The sequence below is a fragment of the Diadema antillarum genome, unplaced genomic scaffold (genome assembly GCF_040938485.1).
Source record: "Diadema antillarum isolate AM-2024a unplaced genomic scaffold, OU_Dant_1.0 seq00000974_RagTag, whole genome shotgun sequence".
Taxonomy (NCBI): Eukaryota; Metazoa; Echinodermata; class Echinoidea; order Diadematoida; family Diadematidae; genus Diadema; species Diadema antillarum.
In genome coordinates this window covers 197,144-223,736 of record NW_027271816.1, presented here as the reverse complement: position 1 = coordinate 223,736, position 26,593 = coordinate 197,144, and the positions used below count along the sequence as shown (strand labels likewise).

The 26,593-nt window shown below is 38.8% G+C and overlaps 1 protein-coding gene and 1 long non-coding RNA gene across 2 annotated transcripts in view; both read right to left on the bottom strand.

Moving 5' to 3' along the window:
• The window catches only part of LOC139742032 (uncharacterized), a 144,473-nt gene that overhangs the window by 20,909 nt on the left and 96,971 nt on the right, over positions 1–26,593 (bottom strand). The window lies entirely within an intron of this gene.
• LOC139742030 (uncharacterized) overlaps positions 22,155–26,593 on the bottom strand; it is a 45,542-nt gene continuing 41,103 nt past the window's right edge. Inside the window, exons 10-12 of the mRNA XM_071652594.1 lie at positions 23,524–23,671; positions 23,107–23,196; positions 22,155–22,375 (exon numbers count right to left, since the gene is read on the bottom strand). Coding sequence (XP_071508695.1) covers positions 22,155–22,375; positions 23,107–23,196; positions 23,524–23,671 — 459 coding nt within the window. The remainder of the gene's footprint in view (positions 22,376–23,106; positions 23,197–23,523; positions 23,672–26,593) is intronic.

Sequence of the window (26,593 nt, the reverse complement as noted above, 5' to 3'; positions counted from 1 at the left end):
CATAATCAAAGAACATAGAATACATAAACAACACAGGAAGAAAGCGTACACACAAATAGCCAAAGCCTGTAAAAGAACTTTGACAGAACCAGTGCAAAGCATATAAACGGACATGGAGATAAAGATAGCTCCCGAATTTGGAAAGATCATTCGTTATTTATAGGAAATAATTATTGATTTATAGGATGAAAATATAGAAAATGGATGATAAATGCGTGTAAAAATAAAAATAAAAATAAAAATAAAACCCCTTTCATTTCTTGGATCATTATGTAGTATCATAATATCGTCGGCGTTTTCACGAACCGACGCTATTTCGATTTTGGTCAAAATTTTCAAAATCGAGATATTGGTACCAAATGAAAGTGCTTTCAAAACTCTACCAAATCCCAAAATTTTAGATCACAAAATTAATTATTCTTAATTTTATCAAAGAAAGAAAAAAACGACGGTACTCGAAATATCGAGAAATTGAGAAAAAGGGGTTTCACGAACCGACGCAGTAAAGATACGCCGGTTCGTGAAACCCGAATTGCTAGGGTGAAGAGCAATGCGGGTTTTACGAACCGTCGCAGTTGCATTATTTTGAGCTTTGTTCAACTTACTGGCCTAGAATTAGGTTTTGGCCCTAATCCAGATCTCAGAGTGAGAACCAAACCATCTGAAAGATGAATGACGACCTAAGCCAGCCCACTGTCCACGAGTGAAGTGAATGGTAAGCTATAATCCTATTAAAATCATGCTCAAAATAACAGTTTCAGTTGGACTACCATAACCATTAATTGCGGTAGAGTGTAGTCCCATGTATTCAATCGCGTGATGCTTATGAAGCCTAGTCTGTAAACGCCATCCAATTTCAAATTAGATCCCAAATCATATTATTTATAGTTTCTTTTCAACTTATGTCGTTACTTCTGAGACTACTGAGTACTGTAGACGTAGTCGTAACGTCTGTGTGCAAGACATGCAAGATGTCAAAGTCTCGAAGACACTCATGGCTATGCCTTGACTTGAGTTGAAAATGAAATCATGAGATTGACAAAGTAGGCCTACTAAACTAAAAACACAAGTAAAAAGTCTAAAAGTAAAACTCAAAGGAAGAGTAAAGAATAAAGTTAGACATGTTAGACTTTAACTTTCAAGTTTAACTATTAAGTCTAAGTTAAGACTTTACTTGTAATGCCAGTTACTAAAACTAAGATCAGCTGAAGTGTAAGACCAAGTCAAATTAACACAGAGTCTATAGTCTAGCTCTAGATCTACATCTAGACTAGTGGTAATAGTAGGTAGAGTCCACCCATTTTCCCCCAATTTTTACTGGTCCATTCCTGAAAAAGTTACTGGTCAGTGTCCAACAGTAATTTTTCCTGGTCAGGGACCGTCGGACCAGTGCCAGTGTGCAGCGTTGGTGTAGATGTCATCTATGACAGTATGTGGTCTCGTGATACTACATAAACACTACGAGTAGTACTCTACAGGTTAGGTGGCTTTCCTGTACAGTGCAGTGTTATAGTATACTTGTGAATTCAGCCCTAGTACCGTACTGTGTGTAGATATGTGACATTATGTCTAACGTTAGTTCGAGTGGAGTACCTTTGAAGCACAGCGGTGGGGCTTTTTTTCCCTAAAACTTGTGAATGCGGCCCAACCAAATGGCGTTTACATATTCACGCGTGATTGATAGTGATACAGTAGCGCTGTCGATTTCCACAGCATCCATACATAATCTTTTGTCCTTTCTTCTTTCCTTTTTTCCCTTTGTTCTTTCACCCTTTTTATTCTTGGAATCGAAGGACTTCTAAGAAATGTCCCTCGACTGATTTAACCAGGACTCTTGAGTCCTGGTAAACCTAACCTAACCGAGTAACCGTTAACATTTGTTAGGCCTAACATAACAATAACACTGACTTAGCCCTGTATTGACTTTGTCTTTGGCCGACTTACTGAGATGGCGAGTCTAACTCTTTAACGTTAGTCTAAACGTAGTCGTTAGATCTGTCAGTGTCAGTGTCACCGGTTATTGTATATGGTGCCATCTCTAACGTACGTTAACAAGTTGATGTTAGTTATCTATGTCAACTTACTGAGTCAGTAATAGTGGTACTGTCATCCTGTTGGATATCGCCGCAATATCATCCGTGACGTGTTAATTTCGTGTCACAAAGACAAAAGTTGCCAAGATCTAATAGTATTAGACAGGGCCGGCGCAGCCGTGGGGGCCGTGGGGGCTCGGGCCCCCACACTTTTTGTGCACCATACAAAGGAATACATAAGGTGTCATCACTTTGTTAGCTCATGAAACCCGGAAGTGGGCCCCCACACTTTTGAAAACACTGCGCCGTTCCTGTTAGATGTCTAGATCTAGATGTAGTCTAGATCTATAATATAAATTTTGTGAACCACTGGTAACTTAAAAGTGAAAGGTCTAGACTTCACTTAGTCTATAATTAGACCAGACATTCATGAGGCAAAGGCCTATTTAGTAGATCTATTCTTATTCTATTTTAACGTCAATTCCTACTAACTCGCCACGTGTTATTCCTAAGGCCAAGGACTTCCGGGTTAGTGATTTTTTTTTTCATAAATACCAAACAGCAGACGTGTTTCATTTGCATTCTTGTGCAGACTTCATGAAAATATGTGCAGTATCAAAGAAATATGATGCACATGACAATGCCAGTGTTTTATAGGTGAATGGTTAATACCTTTAAAAGCTGAATGATAATGTAGAGTCTAGGTCTAATTAAGATGTTACAGTCTCTGATAAGAAACAGGTTTGATTGTCATAGACTGTTTCCCAAATGCAGGTACATGTAGTAATATTCAGCTATTTCAATTTCTACATGAGACATACCAAGTGCTAAACATAATATCTTGCATCAGTAAAATGTGTAAATGAAGAGACAATTTGAATATGCATCAAATACGAACAGCAGCATTTTTTGACATTCTTTGATCCTGCATAGGCCTACCATTTTGTTTTATGTTTAATATAAATAGAGCAAAATAATTTCAACTTCAGTTTTGTTGGCTGATTTTTTTTTTCTTCTCAAAATTAAAGTTGTATCTTGTGCCATGATGTTTGATTTTAATCAAAAGTTCTTAATTTCTTTCTTTTCTTTCAGATGACTGGTGCCATGTAGTAGCGAAGAACTGGACTGTCTCAGAAAAGAAAAGGAAAAGTACAGGGTCGTGTACATCACCAACGGATGTGAATACAATGGTAATGTAGAGTCTAGGTCTAATTAAGATGTTAAAGTCTCTGATAATAAACAAGTTTGATTGTCGTAGACTCTTTCCCAAATGCAATTAGTAATATTCAGCTTTTTCAAAGCAATGCCTTGTTTACAAGGACATGCAGATTTATTCATGTGAATAATAATTTAAATTCTACATGAGACTTACTAAGTGCTAGACATAAGATCTTGCATCATTAAAATATGTAAAAGGCGAGACAATTTGAATATGCATCAAAAACAGCAGTATTTTTTTGACATTCTTTGATCCTGTATACCGTTTTGTTTTATGTTTAATATAAATAGAGCAAAATAATTTCAACTACAGTTTAGTTGGCTGATTTCTTTTTCTCAAAATGAAAGTTGTATCTTGTATCATGATGTTTGATTTTAATCGAAAGTTCTTAATTTCTGTCTTTTCTTTCAGATGACTGATGCCATGCAGTAGCGAAGAGCTGGACTGTTTCAGAGAAGAAGAAAAAAGTACAGCATCGTGCTGATCATCAAGGAATGTGAATACAATGGCTTAGGAAAGAAGACAATCTACAGATAGGATAGAAGGGAGAAATTGGGATGAAGGCGACAACATAAGGACGGTATATCTACAGTGAAATGTGATTGTAAAGTGGAAACATGAAAGGAGATCCTAAGATTGAAGGTGAAAACAATGCATTCCATTCTGTGATGTCGTAATTACAATTTTGCTACACTTTAATAACACTACAGAGAGACATTTTTATCAAGGAAAGCTTCATGTGGATATGGAATGTTAGATTTTTTTAAGTGTTCATTGGTATGTATTTCATGATAATAAATCTTGAAGGTTTTGTGTGGTAATCATAACCTTGTGATAAATCTTGATAGATTTCTAAGTGCACATTGGCAACATTTAGATGATGCTGTAATCAGATTAAGTTCTATTCTCCTTTATTCTTTTATTTATTATTTTGTTGTCTTCAACCCACTTTGAATGTGTCACGTATGATTCTTATAAACATGGGAACATGCACTCCATGTAAATGATAGGACTTATAACAAATTGACATAATTATTCAACCATTACTAGACAGTTCTGTTACAAGATGTTCTTTATCTAACTAAAATTGTAAATTATGATACGTGTATGTTCCCATGCAAACTCACAACAAAATACAGAAATTTGATTTCTTTTAATAATAATTCATTATGTCTCTAAATTTACAATTAAAGAAAGTGATTGCAATAAGGATGTCAAACATCGTATATTAAAATAATAGATTATTCATTTGTCTCCATCCGTAGTAACGCACGCAACTGCAGGGTGCAGTTTGTAGGCTGCTGTGAAAAAAAAAAAAATCACAGGCAGCCCAAGCAGGATTCGAACCCACGACCTCTGGATTACTAGACCAGCGTCATAACCACTAGACCACCGGAGTGCCCTGGCGCTACCTTTACACATGAATAATTAAGTATAGAAGGGCTTGGGGGCGCTTCGAAGTTTACTGCTCTTATTAAATATGTACATGTCATTTGCAACTCAACTAAAGATGATTAAACACACTGAAATTCTTACTTTAAATGATATTCATAATCTGTTTTTTTTTTTCTTTAATAGCTTGGGATGTACACTTTATACACTGTATCGGTCTACATTTCGCCTACAATATGGAATTCTTTACTTCGAGACGTTTGTTTTTAACAAACAAAAAAGTAAGAGTCCTTTAAAGGTACTGTAAAACAGTGGTGTTTGTTTGTTTGTTTGTTTTTTGGTGGGGGGGGGGGAGGGGAGTCAAATTAGCCTTGGCCCCTCTCCGCCGTCTTTTTTTTTTCCTTTAGCTGCATTTTTTTTAGTCATCACATGAAAATTCGTCTGCATCCACCCCGTAGTTTTGCTGATGACCTTTCTTTTTAATTATTTTAGCCACACACAATTTTGGCTGAATTTTCCCACCCCTCTTGTGAATTTGCTAGTACATGTACTAAAACACATTCTCAGAATGTGTTTATAGTACTGGTGGATTAAGGATTCACAGGGAGGGGGGGGGGGGTCGGCCAAAATTTCTCTTTTCTCATGTAACAAGCCTTCGGGGCGAAAGGCTGATATTATGGGCTTTCTACACACATTTTTAGATGCTAATTAAGGTTAACATGAGCATGATCATTTATGTTGTGATTAATTTATTTCCTTATATATGTATGACTTCTATTAGAGACTTAATTGGCTTGGCACTCCTTACATCGACCTATTTTAGACACCCATTTCCCTCTCGTGCTTTTTCTCTACTGTCCTGTGAATAGTGTAACTACATGTACATGCAGTACCTCTTCTCTTTTGTATGATACACATCAAGTTTTTATCTGAGCATATGGTTGTTGCAGCACTCTCAAGCTTCATGCATATGCAGCAACATCTTTGTGTGGTCATATACATACATGTAGTTATGCTTGATATATTAATTTGAGAATGTTATTCTTTCTCTTGTATATGTTCCGTCCGCACTCTATAGATGTAAATGTACGATGTAAGATTTGGTGTGCATGTTCGAACTGTGTTCCTCTTTTTGTGAACACACAAGAACTGATATAATAATGAACTTGAATTACACATATTCTTGAATCTTGATTCCATCTCCATTTGCCATTAGATATGTATTGATTTATGGAGCTCTTCCACAATTGTTATCCTTCCCATTGTCAGTACTCATCTCTGAATAATTCAAATTTGATATTTTATTGAGGACCTATGTTTTTTCGATTACATAATGTACCTCTTCAATATATTGCTGCAAAAGGCATAATAAAACATGACCATTATTATATATTTAAAATGAAGCTTGAAACTCTGATAGTGTTGATATTCATGTATTTTTAGGAGTTTATCAGTTTCGAAGAGTGCATGCAGGATGAGTTTATGTTTTTATATGATCAGGTGCAGCTATCATAGAATCTGTTGAGCAGGAAAGAGAAAGATGGAAAATGAGGAATTATGAGTGAATTCGCATGCGAGCCAAATGACAATAATGACACTGATAAAAATTGTGACAAAGTAAATGTCACAAATATGTGGAATAATAAGAAATAAAGAAATTAATATATTATTTCAGAGAAAGAAATAACAGAGTGCATGCATGAGTATGAAAGATGAGTAAATACAAGTAATAATTACTGACTGGCACGTCTTTTTCCCAAGATTTAGCGGTATCCTTCATCTTAGAACAAACATTCATAATTATTATGAAAGAAGTGAACTGAATTTGAATTAAAAATAATGTGAAAAAATGAAAAAGTAAGTTAATTAAGTAAAAAAAAAACAGTAAAAAGTTAAAAAAATATTAAACACAGTATACCGAATACATGTATTACCAAATGATAGATGTCCAAATGCAAAAGTGTTAAATAATAATATATCCACAAAAAAAGGGGGGGCAAAGAAATCTTTGGAACGATCAACCACAGCTATAATAACAATACATGCGTGTACTAAATGAAGATGAAAACAATGACAACAGGCTCTTTTTAGAACAATTAAGAGAAACTGGCTTGTATTATCATCTTAATTATCACTAAATGTATTGTAATCATCACAACAATCATTACATGACAATTAATTTCAATTAATAAGGTTATTGTTGATAAGCAGGTATAGCCCTAATAGTATTTGTATGTAAACACATACGAAAATGAAATAGCGACGGTTCGTAAATACACGCGTATTGCACGTTACCTATTGTACAGGCCCTACAGCGCGGGTCTCACGAACCGGCGTAATACAACTTACGTCGGTTCGTGAGACCCGCGCTTAAGTACATAACCTATGGTGCGCGCAAGAAACGATGGATTTACGAACCGACGCAGTGAGTTTGAAGACAGAAATATCGTAAATTTTTTGAATTCACACTAAAATTACACTATGGATAGGAAGAACAACTTCCACTCTCATCACCCTGTCAAAATTTTCACACACAAGACAGGAAAAGTCATTGAAAACGTTGTCTAAAACTTGTGAGATCTTTAAACGCGATTTTCTCAGAACTGCATTTTCGCTCAAAAACGAAATAGCGTCGGTTCGTGAAAACGCCGACGATATTATCAAGGCCCGGAAGTCTCACATTCATTTTACATTATACACAAGGGGCATAACTAATCAGGCTAAAATAATATGCTGACATTACAAATGTCGGACAACTGCTGAAGTGAGTGAGCAATATAATAATACTGACAGCCCTCGCAGGGGCAGACGGGGCAATAGCTGTATGTGAACTAGATGCCATGCTTACAAAGGTGACAAGGAAATAGGAAGAAAAAAAAAACCCACTTCATTTCAAAGTCCTAGGGAAAGCGTCATTTATTATTTGGATGCACGAATACACCGGGCTAATGTTCGAAAAAAAGATGTACTGTGTATCCCACCTTCGCTCCCGATTCAACCCTCCTGGAGTTCATCGCACTGGTTGCATTGATATATGGAAACTACAGTATAACTTATATTGTTTGACAAAGTGGAGAAAAAACAGTGGAATTATAGGCGCTCACTTGTAAAAAGAGCGAAAAATTAAAAAATAAAACAAACAAGTGTTTTGCTGAGGAGGGTGAAGCGGGCGGAGGAGGGATAGACAAATATTTCATACTAGGCATGTGTCGACAAAAAAAAAAAAAAAAAAAAAAAAAAAATCAGCATGTAAAATGCTGAGGCTGCTTAACCCTATAAAGCCCAAGGGGGGGCACATTGTGCCCCCCCCTACCAGATTTCCATTTGCCACTCCTTCGCCCTTTATCCGATTTCAACCAAATTTGGTGACTTTTCCTAAAATCTTATTGCGAACATTTTGATATATAATTTAGCTATATTTGATGTTGCTGGTTGCCATGGTAACCATAAACTGACAACCATGTCAGTCAGATTTTGCATCTTTTTTCTGTTCACATTTTATTTAACAGCATTACAGTGGATGAAATGGGTGTTTCTTGGCTGAAATTTGTTGAAGGAGCAAAATTTGAAGTAATTATGGTCCTGGAAAGTTTTTCTTATTATTTCCTTTGTTTTTATGAGACAAAGGCATAAAACAATAGATATAATAGAGATAATTGAAAAAAATAATATTTTCTAAAGATTGCCCTTCTATTTTGTGTTATTTTGATTCCCTCACCCAAGTTATGCCTCTAATATCATTAGTTTATCATATCATCAATTTGCAATCTTGAAATTCCACTATTATGCAAATATGAAGTGTCATAATTATACATGTACCCATCCGAAACATTTCATCTCAGGTCTCATAATGTATTCTTATGTTGACATGAATAGCGCCCCCATGTGGTGACCTTGAGAAATTTCAACCGTAACAAATAATAACATTCCACTTGCTTATCATTTGTGACAAATATGAAAATGATTGGTCTTTAATAAGACATATAAATTGGGATAAAGAAATTATACAGAAAAATCATGTTTTTGGCATATATCCTATGTATTTCTTTATATTTTGGAAAATAGCGCCCTCCATGGGTGACCTTGAGAAAATTCAAATGTACGGTCATGTAGAGTATGAGTTACTCTACCCATGTGCCAAATATGACGATGATACATCAAATAATAAAAAAGTTATATAGGGGGGGCACAATGTGCCCCCCCTTGGGCCTGCGAGGGGTCAAAATAGCTTGGGCTTAATAGGGTTAAACACAGTCCCACCTCCCTGATATACAATCCAGTTCTTACAGGGTGGGCGAACTTGCGCAACAACCTTCTCGGTCAAGACGAGTGTTACCCTCCATTGGCTTACAAAAGAAGTGTGAAAAAATGTGAAAACAATGATCGTGCAATGTTACATAACATGGAGGGGTACACAGGGGTTACATAGGGGTATTCAGGACGCATCAGAAAGCAGATTAAAATCATAGCTGATCTGACGGTAAGTGGCTGAGGTGACTACTCTCGATAGTTGTGGGGGTGGGAATAAAGAGAATAAAGAGAACAAACACGTAATGACCCTCTGGTTTTATTCTAGCTCGGATTCATACGATTTTTTAAAGAACCATGGGCATTGTGAAAAAGAATACCACTGAAAACATTATGAGTATTGGGATCCATAATGTCGACAAGGTGAATCAAAATGGGGGTACACATGTACATACATAAAATATTATTATCATGAGTATCATAGTGTGTGAATACCAGTACGTGAGTGGAGCCCAGGTTTGAATTAATTTACTGACATTACGTATGTCGGAAAACTGCTATAATGAGTGGACAGTATATAGTATTGTACTACTGAAAACTTTCGCATCGGCAACAGCTGTATGAGAACTGAATACCACACTTACAAAAGGGAAGGAAACGAAAACAACAACAACAGCTCATTCCAAAATCTCAGGGAAAGCGCTGTTCATATATTTGGATGCATGAATAAATAAACCGGTCCTAATATTCAGAAAAGAATGTACTGTATGTCCCACCTCCGCTGCCGATTCAACCCTCCCGCAGTTTTAAACGCACTGTTTGCATGTGGAATTTGTATTGTTTGACATGGTGGGTGAAACGATGGAAATTATAGGCGTTCATGCATAAAAAGAGTAAAAAGAAATGAAACAACAAAGTGTTTGTTGAGAAGGGTGAAGAGGACGGAGATGGGATAGACAAATATTTCATAGGCATGTGTTAAAAAAATACGGCATGTGAAATACTAGACTGTTTAAACACATGCATATGCAATTCAGTTTTTACAAGGTGGGTGAACTTGCGAGGAATTGAGGCAGACAAACGACCTTCTCGGTCAAGTTTTACCCGGCATTGGCTTACAAAAGGTACGAAACATGTGCGAAACAGTTCACGCGTCCTGTTACATAACAGGTATATATAGAAAAAATGTGAAAACAGTTCACGCGCAAATGTTACATAACAGGGAAGGTATACAGGACGGATCCAAATGCAGATTGAAATTATAGCTGATCTGGCTAAGTGGTTGAGGTGACTGCCCTCGATTAGTGGGGGGGGGGGTGTAAGGGATGAATAAGGAGAACATACACGTAATGACCCTCTGGTCGTATTCTAACTTGGGTTGAAACGAATGTATAATGATTGGAGAAAAAAAAAACATGGGCATTGCGAAAACGGATACAACTGAAGACATTATGAGTATTGGGAAAACGACAATTAGAATCCAATTGGGGGTACACATGTATACATACATAAAATAAATGCGTCTTATAGTGTGTGAATACCAATGGGGGAGTGGAACAGGTTTCAAAACACACCTTGACCTTCAAGACATTATGAGTATTGGGAAAGAGACAATTAGAATCGAATTGGGGGTACACATGTATACATACATAAAATAAATGCGTCTTATAGTGTGTGAATACCAATGGGAGAGTGGAACAGGTTTCAAAACACACCTTGACCTTCAATGGAGGGGTATGTACCCTTAAAAAACTGTACAAAGAATGAGTGTTATTTGGATTCCATAGCGTCTTACAATGCAAGAGTATGTTAAACACATTATGAGTATAAGGCAAACGAAACAATCTAAGGAAAACACACAAGTGGATATCAATGGAGAGTGTATGGACGAGTTCTATGCACTCTGTATGCAATTGGGATAAAAAGAATCATGTGGGAAATTGAATTACTGTAAATTGCCCAAGTGCCTTCAGTATCCTTCTTCAAAGGAGATACACAACAGAAATGTATACATACAAATCGTAGATTTAGCTGGACGCATAGCAGACATCGGTTTTGATAGCATGAAAATAAATCGTTAACATAACACAAAATTTAGTTACTCATGGGCAGATTAAAAAAAGAGAAGATAATATACACTACTCAGTATTTTTTTTTTTATGCATGGGGTAATTATAAATTTGAGCATGATGATTTCAGACAAAAACATGCGATATTGGAGGAATGTGGAGGACATGCTACGTATCGCGTCAGTGACTTTGGTGACAGTTTTGGAGTGAGGCTTACAACAGCAGTGTATTGAATTCACAATTCAGTTGATCTCGTAACTGACAACAACATAATTATAAGATGAGTCACTGTATACAAAAAGTGGTGTTTTATTATAATTTACTATATAGTTCAACAATAAATTACAATATTATTTAGGGGTAATTTGCTATATAATTTACCATTTAATTTGGGGGGAATTAGGGGTAAGCCACATGGCGACTGGGTTGAAGTAAGACAGAGATTCAGAATCACCAATTACTTCGGCAGGAAAATAAAAGCAGCAAGCATCTACAGTTACATGCAATACTTATTGTGCTGTTTAAAGTATGAGATAGAGAAAAAAATATAAATGGAGCGGAAATAACATCAATTCACATTAGAGACAGACTGTAATTTCCAAGAGAAAAACAAATTGGAATGATACTAATCTCACATGTTATTCCTTCCAGTCAGTCCAACGGTCGGCGTTCCCTCCATTTCGTGCACTTTTCCTGGTTTGGAGGATGACTTTGGTTCCAACTACCTTTATCCTGGTCGATAGGTCATTGTTTTTTCTGATGTTGTATGCCGTTGCTGCCAGTCTCCCTCTCTCGCGCTTCATCTTTGGGGGAAGATCAGTGCGGATGGAGACTCGACTGAAGGGATTCAGGGCTGGAGACGCGTCACTACCAGGAGGAGGGGGTTGCTGGCCTTGGTCACGGCGATGGCGGGGGCGATGCTCGTAGGCGTTCAAGAGCCGGTCTCTATCCGTCATGCATGCGAATCTTATGATGAGAGCCGGTGGCTGGCGTCCAGAGTCATGGGGTCCACGATTAGCTGGGGGCAAGCGATGAGCATTGATGATGGGTATCGACGAGGCCTCCGTTGTAGAGATGTTCAGGAAGTTGGTAAGTACTTCAGTGACAACTTCATGAATGTTTTCGTTCTGTTTAGGTGGTACGCCATAGACAAGGAGATTTTGCTTCCTGTCATGTATTTCGCTCAGGATAAGTTTTTCATTCAATTCCTCGATTTTGTTGTCGATATAGCTACGCAGCTGAGGAAGGGTATCCCTCTCCACTGTGCACAGCCGATCAGAAGCATCAGTTAGACCCGTTTCCAGGTCAGAAACCGTCTTTTTCGTGCATGCAAGGTCATTCTTGAGCGAAGCTATTTCGTTCACTACAGAGTCAAGTTTCGTGTTTACCTGACTCGTGAAGGAGCGAAACATGTCCTTAATTTCCCTCATGAATGAAAGAAGTTCAGGAGGCGCGGCTGTTGTAGGGACCGGCTGGTCGCTGGACTCAAACAGGGACGCATTGCTAGTTGTAGACGTAGCTGAAGTGTCTTCTTCCTCTTGCATGTGTCCATCGTTTTTTCTGGTCCTCTCAAGAAACCAACTCCGCGAATAGAAACATGTTTCCTTAGCTGTTTGTTTCATCCGGAGAGTGCTCGTTTTCTTGCCAAGAACCCTGGCCAGTTTCGCGGCTGCTGTCGCCTCCTGAGCCGTTTCCGTCACTGAGTTTCTATTGGAGAGTGAGAGGAGATTGAAGAATGACCAAGTTTTGTCAGATAGTTATAGATGACTTGTAAATTTTCGTCTGATCCAAATAAGGTATCTTGGTTACGTTAGCTCTTATCGTCAGCTTTGCTAGTGTTAATTCGCAACTTATGTAGTATCGTCTTTAAAGTTCAGCCAACTTTTCGACTATGGAAGTTCGCACAGCACATTTTACGCAAATACGCAGTGTTGCACGTCGTCGCTCAACATAACTAACCCGTCATTGTTTACACTGCATTATACAGTATGTCCCCCCCCCGAAAAAAAAAAAATGTAAGTGACCCTCTGCAATGATATCTTTAAAAAAAAAAAAGGAATCAATCTAAATACAAATTCAGGGTATGAAACTATAAATTACTGTCCACATCTTACAGAAAACCCCATTCGATTTGCTTCAGTGGTCAAAGAGAAATGAAGAATTTTGTATAAGGGCAATTCCGCAGTTAGGTGGACATGACATGGATAAAAGAAATGTGCCTCTTTATCATACTCTTTAGTTTAGGTTTCAACTAATGCCATGGATGTTCACCAATCATTAAGGTCTTTCAAATTCAGTAGATTTTATTTTTCATATTTATTGATTTTGCGAGATCTAAAACCATCATTGAAAATGTACATGTGGGACTGGGGACGCTGAAATTCACTTAAATGCAAATTACAGTGGGTTCCTTTGAAATTTTTTCCTCAAAGTTTTGCTAAAGGGTAAAAGATGAATACATTTAAGTACTCCAGAAGTCATGTGACATTTTGTCAATTACAAAAGGGTGAAATGACCTGCGGAATTACTCCGGACAAATGTAACGTTACTAACCGTAACGTTACTAACCATGCTTTTGGGGGTCTAGCTAAGAAATTATTGGTCGAACTGCTAAAAAAATTTGTGTGAACATTTGTAATGATGCGATAATTGAAATTAATGCAACAATTTGTTTGAAGTAACTTTAATTTTTGCATACTTTTTGTTACAAGACATTGATTTTTTTGTCATGTCCTTTTTTCGTAACGTTACTAACCAGCCCTTTAAGTTGCCATAACAATTCTAATATTTCGTGGATTGTATCCATTTTTTTCTGTATCATAAACCTGGGAAAGATGAACATGTTTTTGTCATAATTTTGACTTGAAATGAATAAATGGTAATTTAGTAGTAAAAACAAATATCTAAATTTGTTCAAATGTAACGTTACTAACCGCGGAATTGCCCATAAGATATCGGGAATCCCTTCCTTCCAAGTTCTGTCTATTATTCACATACAAGAGCATTGAATTGCTAAAATTGGAAGAATCATACTGATAAAATGCTTTACAACAATCTATATTTCTCTGTGGCCGCTTAACCAAATTGAATGGGGTTTTCTGCAAAATAGAGCTAAGATGTTATATTTTCAGACCCTGAAGTAGCACTTAGACAGGTCGATCATATTGGTGAGTGTTATCAATTCGAAAATCTGATTGCAATTTTAGGGGGACATACTGCAGTATCCCCCCCCCCCCCCCGAAAAAAAAATGCAATCAGATTTTCCCATTGATAACACCCAATATGAATATATTTTTTTTTTAGTACTACTTTAGGGTCTTAAAATATAACATTTTAGCCCTATTTTGCAGAAAACGCCATTCGATTTGGTTAAGCGGTCACAAAGAAATGTGGATTGTTCTAAAGCATGACATGAGTCTGATTCTTCCGAGTTTAGCACTTCGATGATCTTGTGTGTGAATAATAGACAGAACTTGGAGGGAAGGGATTCCCGACATCCTCTACAAAATTCCATATTTCTCTTTGACCACTGAAGCAATCGAATGGGGTTTTCTGTAAGATGTAGGCAACGAGTTATAGTTTCATACCCCGAGTTTGTATTTCAATTAATGCAATATTTTTAAAGATATCATTGGGGGGGGGGGGTTCCGATGTATTTTTTTTGTGGGGGGGGGGGGGACATACTGTAATATCTGAAATTGATGTTAGAAACCTACTTTTTTGCAAATCTGAAAGCACCAAAACAAGAATACTAATTCCATTTTGCATTTTTCGCAGGCAGCAGCGCACGTCGCGAAGATCTCGAAAAGTGAATGTTTTCAGCAACGACATGCGAGTTGACGTCGATACATCGCTTTTGGGTAATCCACGTCATTTTCTAAGCTAGACGTTGCTAGAGATGAATGTTTATAAACCATCATGATACACAACTTATTGGAATGCATTATTGCCCACCCCCCCCCCCGTTCTATATTGTTTAATACATCTCTTCCACTTTATACTAAGAATTTACTAGTACTCGGTATTTTAGGAATGGAACAATTTTCTTTAACTGAAGTGTATTATCAGATTGTTACCTCATGTTTACTGTTTTTTTTTGTATCTTCTGAAATTACTGACATTACGTCGTCAAAAGAAAATGCATAGATGTATCATAGTATAGTAGTCTTTAAACAACACCTTTTTCTATATACAGGTATTATAGGCAGCTCGATTAAAAAAATTCTGAGCATGTCAAATCGTCTAGACACGAAGTGTATCATAATTGAATTACTAATCATGATTTACATGTCAATCAGTTAACTAAGAGATTGACAATATTCTTACAATCAAATTGTAAAATCTACCAGTGCGCATTATTGTTCATTGGAGACGAATGTTATTCTGAATTGCCTGGTCCACCGGAGTGGGATATGATTGGAGTAGTATATGATCTTATGTTCCTACTTTTATGTGTCAAACGAATGTTGTTCCGAAGCTCATGTGAGCAATGCAATAAAATAATTTGTGTGTGCGTGTGTGTGTGTGTTAGTGTGTATGTGTGCGTGTGTCGCGCCTCACTCTTTATCCCATGAGGTTCTATGCCTTATTGTATTTTTGGTTGTTGTTTTTCGATACAATATTCGTCTCATCAGAATTCGAAGATCGCTTTAAAGATTTAATCAAGATACTGTAGAAAATATAGGATGAAAATTCATGAGTCAATGATAATAAGTCTTATAACTTTCTTACTATTTTGTGAGGGTGTAGACATTGTTTCTTTATGTTAATGTAAAAAGTTTCACTATTGATCTTGACCACTGAAGCAATCGAATGGGGTTTTCTGTAAGATGTAGGCAACGAGTTATAGTTTCATACCCCGAGTTTGTATTTCAATTAATGCAATATTTTTAAAGATATCATTGGGGAGGGTTCTGTTGTATATTTTTTTTGTGGGGGGGGGGGACATACTGTAATATCTGAAATTGATGTTAGAAATCTACTTTTTCGCAAATCTGAAAGCACCAAAATAAGAATACTAATTCCATTTTGCATTTTGCGCAGGCAGCAGCGCACGTCGCAAAGATCTCGAAAAGTGAATGTTTTCAGCAACGACATGCGAGTTGACGTCGATACATCGCTTTTGGGTAATCCACGTCATTTTCTAAGCTAGACATCGCTAGAGATGACTGTTTATAAACCATCATGATACACAACTTATTGGAATGCATTATTGCCCACCCCCCCCCCCAAGTTCTATATTGTCTAATACATCTCTTCCACTTTATACTAAGAATTTACTAGTACTCGGTATTTTAGGAATGGAACAATTTTCTTTAACTGAAGTGTATTATCAGATTGTTACCTCATGTTTACTGTTTTTTGTATCTTCTGAAATTACTGACATTACGTCGTCAAAAGAAAATGCATACCTATGTATCATAGTATACTTTTTTAATGAGACGGATATATCTATATAATGTCTAAGTATAAAACGCAACGTTCATGTGATTTTACCTTTTTTTCTCCATTTTTTCTCACCTTTACTTTCTCTTGTTTCACTTCACTGATCACCATTACATTATCGATCTAATAAAAATAATCAATTGTGACCCTTCACCTCAAAACAAACAAAAAGTCGCCAGACATGAATTTTTAGTTAAGACAATATTCTGAAAGAGCAGACTTTAAGCTTTAAAATGATGTATAACTCAAATCAAATGGACTCTCCTAACCTATCTAAATATTGGAAAGTAAGCACAAACTCAGGAAAAGTGTGAACTGAGAAAAGAGGCTCTGAAGTACAGTATCTATTCAAGCGCTTAATATTTACCAAACCGTGCTGTCTGTGCGATGAATGGGACAAAAACAGGAAGTAAACCACCAGAGTAACAACAATGAACGGATTATCAAATTAAACTGAAATTAAGCATGCCTCATTAACACATTCTGTCCATAATTAATGCCAACTTTCAAAGCAGTATCACTATCCTTTCAAAAGTTATTAGAGTTGGAAGTGAAGAGTGTGGACGAGGTTTTTCAGAAATGAAAAAGGGTTTCTAAAGACACACCTAATCACACTATTCTACCAAAAATGTTCGAGATAAACTGCTAAAAAAAACACACATTCCTGCCCGTTTTATGATACCAAATTATAGCATAATGTAAAAGAAGACCCGCTCTTTCAGAAAATAAGAAAAAGTCAAGTTCGGCTAGGTTGACCCATTTCACTTATTTTCAGTCCTCACACAAAATCAATGTGTGCGACTTTATGTTCGTTTTGAGGTGCACGGTCATAATTGTACTAGGTTAAGACTGCAAAACGAAATGGGATTTCTTAAATTATCCTAAACGAATGGAAAGTACGCTACTGAGAATAAACTGTCTTAATCGATTGGGAAACGTATCACTTGTCTGTAATTAAATATAATCTTTTCTTCTTTGGCAGACTATCGCTTCAACACGTGTTTGGTAGCGATTTGCAATAAGTCACTTTTGAAGTCGCCCGTATTTCCTAATATCATGTTCGTACCCATTGTGTCTTAAGTTTGAAACATTGTCGAAGTTGCTTCTAAAGGTGTGCCTGGACATGAAACTCTCAAAGGTGCATAAAACACGTAAAAAGCCACGGGCCTAATCTACATACGTTCTTCGTGCAATCTGGCAGACAAATAATGTGAAAAATTAAGTTGTAAATAAAAATGAGCGGGCCGCATTTATGATCGACAACAATGCAGTATAGATCAATTTATTGCACGGGATCTTCAAGACGTATACCAGTGCCAAACACGATGCCGTCATCACACCATGACACAGCACAAAGTCTTTACTGAGAAAAATATGGCTATCAAAAATAAAATGCACGATGCTGTCTCATACAGAGGTTGCTAGATGAAATGGTTCCAGAACATTTGATTTGATTTTTTTTTTGTTCTGTTTGTCCAGCTAGGCAATGCTAGTTCATCATTGATAAGGTATAATATTCAATGAGATAAAAACACAACATGTATACCTTTGTGTCTCCTTGATAGTCACTCAGCAACTCGCTTAACGGCTTGCCATCGATGGAGATGCATTCCACCTATAGGATGATGACCAGTATAAAAAAGGTACATATTCTATATCAATATATAACTTATATATAATACATTATATATATATATATATATATATATATATATATATATATATATATATATATATATACATACATAGAGAGAGAGAGAGAGAGAAAGAGAGAGAAGCAAAGAAAGGGGAGAGGGGGTGAGAGAGAGAGAGAGAGCTTCCAAAAGGATCTAAACCCATCATTTTTCAATAGATTTAGCGCTTCATATGCCAGATTTTGATATTTTCTAAAGGAAATCGTTTAATGGCAGCATTCTGAATATTTTAATAACGTGTTCTTACCAATACGGAATGACACATCCTTCTTCGTTGCAGAAGGAAGTGTTCATTTTGATTAATTTACTTTTATAGATACAAAACTTTCATTAATTATAGAGCGTCGGTACGGATTGAGATTACACATGATCAAAATGACAATGCTTGAGACGTTTCTTTTTAAAGAAACTTTACAACATCTTACAACTGACACATTGGAAATGGGGAAGTATGAGATCTGTTTTTATCAAAGAGTATAGAAGCGCACGCAGTGCGCTAAGAGGGAACACTCTCCCGATTTTGCGTAGTACGCTAATGGGCGGGCTCGGTCGCCATTTTAGGATTCAAACCGCCGGGTGATCGATAGAGGGCGTATTTCTGTCTCCGTTTCATTTCACGGGGCATACAGGATAAAAGATGAATTCAGGACATCATTATGGCATATAGAAGTAGAATTCCTGCCTAATCATGAAAAAGAATTGAAGAATAATGTTTTTAATTTTCCAATCTATAGTCCATCAATGTTCGCCGGCTAATTCATGACCGTATGCAAGCCTACTTGTGTCGTAAGCCGAGTAGTGCTTATGTACAGAATGACGTGGTGCTCATAAGGGCACTTTCTCTCCCTCCCTCCCTCCCTCCCTCCCTCTCCCTCTCCCTCTATAGCCCCTTCTCTCTCTCTTTCTTCTTCTTCTTCTTCTTCTTCTTCCCCTTCTTTTCTTCTTCATTTTCTTCTTCTTCTCCTCCTCCTGTTCCTCCTCCATCTTCCTTCTTTTCTTTCTTCCACCTTCAGTTTGGGCCGTGAAAAGAATATCAGTTCCATCATGCATGTTTTCAAGTCACCCGTACTTTTTCTTTTACGCATAGACTAATATCCCCATGGTGAAATATATTCCGGGGACAAAATAAAACAGATCCGTAATATATTTTTTTTTATGAATGGTTCAAAACTGGTAAGACCAGACTTTTCTTCATTTTAGTATTTTAGCAGTGACAACTGCCACATTTCTATGTCAAATTTGTTTTCAGCCAATCAGATGCAAGGCCATTTCAGTAGCTTGTCACATCTATGACAACTTGTCATTGATGACAAGTTTTATGAAACAGGCCCTTGGCTTTTATCAATTTCAGCATCCTCCTTCTTGGATTTGTGTTAAGGAATTATGTCAGTTATGTATTTTAGGATGTAGTCATGATGAAATGATATGGAAATTTTGAAAGGAAAAAAAGAAAGTATATTACAGTATCATTTTTTGTCGGTTGTATAAGAAATTTGAAGAAAGGAGCCCACAAAAAAACTAAAATCTGTAATTCGGTGATTTTCTCATCTAAAGATCAAAATTTGTTTGAAACTCTTAACTCTTTATGTGCCACGTTCGCACTTCCGACTCAGTCGACGACGTGTCAACTTCGCATATTCTGCTCAACAAACAAAGCCGCCAAAACCGATCGATAAATCGCTAATCCTGCGGTACAATGAAAGCGTTTCTCGCGCTTTTGTTCCTCTCACCTATGGCTTGCGTTCTACGTGGTGATTGACTATCAAGCGGTGTTCCCAACAAGATCTGCGTGTACATTCTAAGTTTCTATCACGGTTTTATGTGCAAAGGTCATGCCTTTCAGTAATGTTGCAACTGGTCATTCAAAAGAAATGTTGAAAATAGATTTGTCATATAGTGGGGCAGCTTAGCAAACTTTTTGTGCATTTTGTGATACAAGCACCAAATTTGGCACAAATGTACATTCACATATTGCAAACATTTTCAGATATTGGGCCACGTAGAATTCTCTCTTTATGTCCGCCATATTGGATTTCAAAATGGCCGCCATTTAAAATCTACATTTGCGACTATCTCTGGGTCTAATGGTGCTATTGACTCCATTCTGGTGTTTAAATGTATGTTTTGTTGTTGTTGTTGTTGTTTGTTTTTTTTTTGGGGGGGGGGGGGCAAGAAATCCAATGGTAAGAATCTGCATTGCGTATTTTCACCAATGGGCCGCCATATTGGATTTCAAAATGCCCGCCGTTTGAAATCTACATTTGCGATTATCTCTGGGTCTATGCTGCTATTGACTCGATTCTGGTGTCTAAATGTATGTTTCGGGGGGCAAGGAATCCAATGGTAACAATCTGCATTGCGTATTTTTACCAATGGGCCGCCATATTGGATTTCAAAATGGCCGCCATTTAAAATCTACATTTGCAATTATCTCTGGATTTAATGTTGCTATTGACTCGATTCTGGGGTCTAAATGTATGTTTTGGGGGGCAAGGAATCCAATGATGACAATCTGCATTGCGTATTTTCACCAATGGGCCGCCATATTGGATTTCAAAATGGCTACTAGTCGATCTACATTTGTCGTTATCTTGGGATCTAATGACTTGATTCTGGTGGTGGTGGTGGCAGTAGTTTTAGTGGTAGCTGTAGTGGCGGTAATGATAACAGAAATGTTACATTGTGTCATTCCAGGTTCATTGTGATGTATGCATGCCTGTAGACTGACAGTGCTGTTTTTTTTTTTTTTTTGTCAAAGAGGGTCAGATTAGCTCATGCTGAGCGAACTTCACCATCAATATCACCGTAACTCACCACAACTGACTGGAAATTATGCCTCATATATTAAGAAGACAAGATAACGACACTGACCAAACCCGACCAATCAAAGAGGAAAGACATTGGTAGTGGTAAAGTTCACTCGCATAGAACTTGATCAAATTCAGTGAACTTTGAGAGCTTCGAGGATCATTTCACTTGGAAAGACTCAATGATGGTCATGGCAGTAAAGCTGTAATGGTTGCACACGGTGCACAATATCACCAGACCTGCAGGCTCCAGTACAACAACACCAAACTACAGAGGGCACAAAGGAGAGCACTCAAGAAAGAAGGGCAGAGCGATGAGGAACAATCTTTATGCAAACGCATCAGGGCACATCCATGTTCATCGAGTACAGAGGTCCCAGAAACGTGTTTCTACTGTGGATAACCTACTGGGGCTAACCGTCTATGGAAAGCTGCAACATTTTAAATGGACAGACGGGTACGTGCCTGTGTAACCCTTCTTGGAGATACAGAACTGCTTAGCCGTCTCAGTGGTGGGGACATGGTAGTGTTGGACGCCCAGTATCACCCACAGTGCCTAATAGGACTTTACAACTGCACAAGAATGGTCCAGTCAACAGGACTACAGGACTCAGACCAAGAGCTTGCAATGTCGGCAGTTGTGTTCGCTTAACTCGTCCTCTACATTGAAGAAACCAGACAAGATGAGGAGACGACACCAGTATTCAGATTAGCCGATCTTGTCCACCTCTATCAGTCCAGAATGGAACAGCTTGGAGTGCAGCTCGACACGAGAGTCCACTCCACACGAGTGAAACAGAGACTGCTATCTCAGTTTCCTGACATGCGGGCGCACATCAAGGGAGAGACATCCTGATGACATTTAAAGAAGATCTCGGTGCTGCTCTTGACAAATCCTGCGAGCTGGACAGTGATGGTGATGCAGTCCATCTTGCCCGTGCTGCACACATTGTTCGCCATCACATGTTTGGAGAAGCCAAGCCCTTCACAGGATTCCCTGAAGGATGTCAAGAAGAATCTGTGCCACCGTTGCTGTTTGCTCTAGTCAGTATGATCCTAGAGGAACCGAGCATCAAGGCCCATACCGCAGACACTAACCCTGCAGCACTTACCGCAGCCCAGATACTGAAGTTCAACAGCATCAAACACAGGTGAACATGTGGCACCACATCATCCACCTGTGTCAAGCGCAGTGCTGCACAGGAGACCCCACTTCCAACGTACATAGGGATGATGTTTCTGCATGCTCATACACGCAAGAAAGAATTGGTCGACAGACTGTCACACGTTGGCCTGAGCATTTCTCTCTCGTCATCTTGGGCTGCATTCCATGCCAGCCAACAGCCACCAGATGCTTGAGTCATCTGGCCCATGTCGCTGCTTCCACTCTCCCTGGAAAGTGCGCACATTGTTGCCATGATCCGGCATTCAATGGATGTTGTGAAAAATGCTGCAGGACACCTGAATCCTGGGCAGACACCAGTGGTCACCTTTGATCAGATACTGTTTGCTTTGGCCAAGCAGATACAGTGGAAGTGGCAAGAGAGTTATAGTGAAGACCGCATAGTGGTGATGTTTAGTGGTCTCCACATAGAGATGGCGGGACTGAAAACACTGGGGGACTGACTGCAATGGAGTGATTAGGTGCAAGCACTTGTACAAACTGAGATTACGATCGTGACAGCAGGGACAGCAGACTCGTTCCTGCGAACATTTCATGTTTTACGTAAAAGAAGAGCACATCAAGTGACTGCAACAGCACTGTACATCCTGCAACACCATGCCTACAACCACTACTGTCTGGGAGAAACTAGGGACGCAGAAGACCTTCCTGCGTTTGAAGACTGGTGTCGCCAAAGACGAGACAACATCCCCCAGTTTCGCTACTGGGCAACTATGCTAGAACTAGAACTGTTGGTTCTAGTGTATGTGCGTTCTCTCAGGCAGGGAGCATTGATGATGTACATGTACCTCGATGCTCTGACAGAGCTTGTCCCACCTATGCTATGTGGATACCAGTGCACCTAAAGGACATGGCCGAACTCACTACCAAACACCTAGACGTAGCCAGGAAATTCAGTGAAGACTACTTCACAGTTCAGAAAACACAGAGGGTGTTCTCTTCAATCCCGATTGACCAGGCACATGAACAGAATAATGCCTGTATCAAAGGAGACAGTGGCGCACAGTTCGGCTCACTGACAACCCTAGTGCCCTTCGTCGCTGGATGGTTGCGGGACCGGAGGTTATTGCTAGGGTGATCGAAGGATTCCAGGATGGGAACCAATACTGTAGACCGCAAACAGCAGACACACAAGACAAACAAGTTTCTGGGACAGTCTCTGTACTCAATGAACGTGACTGTGCCCTGGTACATTTCCATAAAGATTGTTCCTCGTCGCTCTGCCCTTCTTTCTTGAGTGCTCTCTTTTGTGCCCTCTGTACTTTGGTGTTGTTGTACAGGAGCCTGCACGTCTGGTGATATTGTACATCGTGTGCAACCATCGCAGCTTCAATGCCATGGCCATCATCGAGTCTTTCCAAGTGAAATGATCCTAAGAAGCTCCAAAAGTTCATTGAATTTGATCAAGTTCTCTGCGAGTGAACTATACTCACTACCACTGTCTTTCCTCTTTGATTGGTCAGGTTTGGTCAGTGCCTCCATCTTGTCTTCTTGACATATGAGGCACAACCTGCAGTCAGTTGTGGTGAGGTACGGTGATGTTGATGGTGAAGTTCGCTCAGCATGAGCTAGTGTGAACCTCTTGGACATGCATGGTGGAACTGTCTTAAACAAAAACCAGCACCGTCAGTCTACAGGCATGTATGCATCACAATGAACCTGGAATGACACAATGTAACATTTCTGGCATCATCAATGCCACTACAGCTACCACTACAACTACAACTACTACCACCACCACCATCACCACCAGAATCAAGCCATTAGATCCAAAGATATCAACAAATGTAGATTGAGAAGCGGCTATGTATAAAGGCAGCCATTTTGAAATCGAATATGGCGGCCAATTTGGTGAAAATACGTAATGTAAATTGTTACCATTGGATTCCTTGCCCCCCAAAACATACATTTAGACACCAGAATCGAGTCAATAGCAGCATTAGACCCAGAGATAATCGCAAATGTAGATTTCAAATGGCGGCCCATTGGTGAAAATACGCAATGCAGATTGCTACCATTGGATTCCTTGCCCCCCCAAAACATACATTTAGACACCAGCATCGAGTCAATAGCAGCATTAGACCCAGAGATAGTCGCAAATGTAGATTTCAAATGGCGGCCATTTTGAAATCCAATATGGCGGACATAAAGACAGAATTCCGAGTGGCCCAATATCTAAAAATGTTTGCAACATGTTACTGTACATTTGTGCCAAATTTTGGTGCTTGTATCACAAAATGCACAATTCCTTCAAATTTTCGAGCTAAACCGCCTCACTAATACAATTTATATCGAAGCAAAGTTTGGAATTCTTCTTTAGCTTTGCTCACTAGTATGTCCACCTTAACAGAAATTATATTTGTAGAAGTTATACAAATTGGAAAAACAGAATTCTTTCTCAAAGTACGACTACCTTCGTGTCTGAGAATAATGTGGCACACAGGGGGTTTCCACCATGGCAGATAAAGAGTTAATTGATCATGCACACAGTGAGTTGAGAAGGTCAGAAGGTGTGGGATGGGATGCCCCCTCCAACACAAGAAAGCTTTTGTATCATTTTGTTACTGAAATTCAAATCTTGGTATACACTTTTCATTGAATATTTTCGAAACACACACTCAAATATTTTCAATAAACATGAGTAAAATTATTCTATCGATTATGAAGAGGTAAATCATTGTACATCTGTCACCCCTTGTCCGCGTATGCGTCTTCACCATATACCCGAGCCTCTATGGGTGTGGATGTATAGCGCTCACCGGTTAAAAACAGCTGTTTGAATGGAATATGGTGATCATATAGATATCACGATCTCCGAGGTATCACAATAGGATCACAAGAAATGCAATCAACAAAAAGAAGGGTATTATACAATCTGTAATTATTGTTTCACGGTTTTTTACTGATCAAAATTATTTAAAAATCCATCATAAAAGAAATGAAAACCCTTCAAGACCAGTCCTCCCGCCATGCAGTAAATGAGACGTCCGTGATGCCTATTGACTCGCTCTCATGAAACTATCTCTCTCATCCGTTTCTAGGAGTCAAGATTTTCAGTTATAACGCCAATGAAGGGGCAGAAAGGATGGGGGGGGGGGGGTACACGGGGAATCAACCTGTCACAGCTGTAGAGACTGGATTTTTTTCTTTCCTTGTTCAAGCGGACTCTGCTCGCCAGTGGGGTGGGAGGGGGGTTACTAAACATCGTCCCTGTAGTAATCAATAATACAGGTCATATTTTTTTTTGCTATCATTGCAGCCTTTTTACAGAAAAGCTGTCAAACATTTCCTTTTTGGAGGTGGGGGGGGGGGGGATGCCGAGAGACAGGCATCACCCAAACGATCAACACCTCTTTACTAGCAACTGATTGACAAATTGCCCTACATCGACGTAAATAAGCACTGAATTGATCAGTGTTTTTAGTAGTAGCCGTGATAAAAAATCATGGGCGTACATACTCGAGCAGGATTCGAACCCACGACCTCCTGATCACCGGACAGGCGTCATCTCCACTAGACCACCGAGCTTTCGCCCGACAGCAAGTGTTGGTTCTAATCCTTATAGCATGCAGCGGGTACTGCTTTTGTTATTCAAATTTATGAAGTTCTTCCGTCGAGATGTTTTCATTGCAACTGATTGACAAATTGCCCTACATCGACGTAAATAAGCACTGAATTGATCAGGGTTTTTAGTAGTAGCCGTGATAAAAAATCATGGGCGTACATACTCGAGCAGGATTCGAACCCACGACCTCCTGATCACCGGACAGGCGTCATCTCCACTAGACCACCGAGCTTTCGCCCGACAGCAAGTGTTGGTTCCCATTTGTCAATTTGTCAATCAGTTGCAATGAAAACATCTCGACGGAAGAACTTCATAAATTTGAATAACAAAAGCAGTACCCGCTGCATGCTATAAGGATTAGAACCAACACTTGCTGTCGGGCGAAAGCTCGGTGGTCTAGTGGAGATGACGCCTGTCCGGTGATCAGAAGGTCCTGGGTTCGAATCCTGCTCGAGTATGTACGCCCATGATTTTTTATCACGGCTACTACTAAAAACACTGATCAATTCAGTGCTTATTTACGTCGATGTAGGGCAATTTGTCAATCAGTTGCAATGAAAACATCTCGACGGAAGAACTTCATAAATTTGAATAACAAAAGCAGTACCCGCTGCATGCTATAAGGATTAGAACCAACACTTGCTGTCGGGCGAAAGCTCGGTGGTCTAGTGGAGATGACGCCTGTCCGGTGATCAGGAGGTCGTGGGTTCGAATCCTGCTCGAGTACGTACGCCCATGATTTTTTATCACGGCTACTACTAAAAACACTGATCAATTCAGTGCTTATTTACGTCGATGTAGGGCAATTTGTCAATCAGTTACAATGAAAACATCTCGACGGAAGAACTTCATAAATTTGAATAACAAAAGCAGTACCCGCTGCATGCTATAAGGATTAGAACCAACACTTGCTGTCGGGCGAAAGCTCGGTGGTCTAG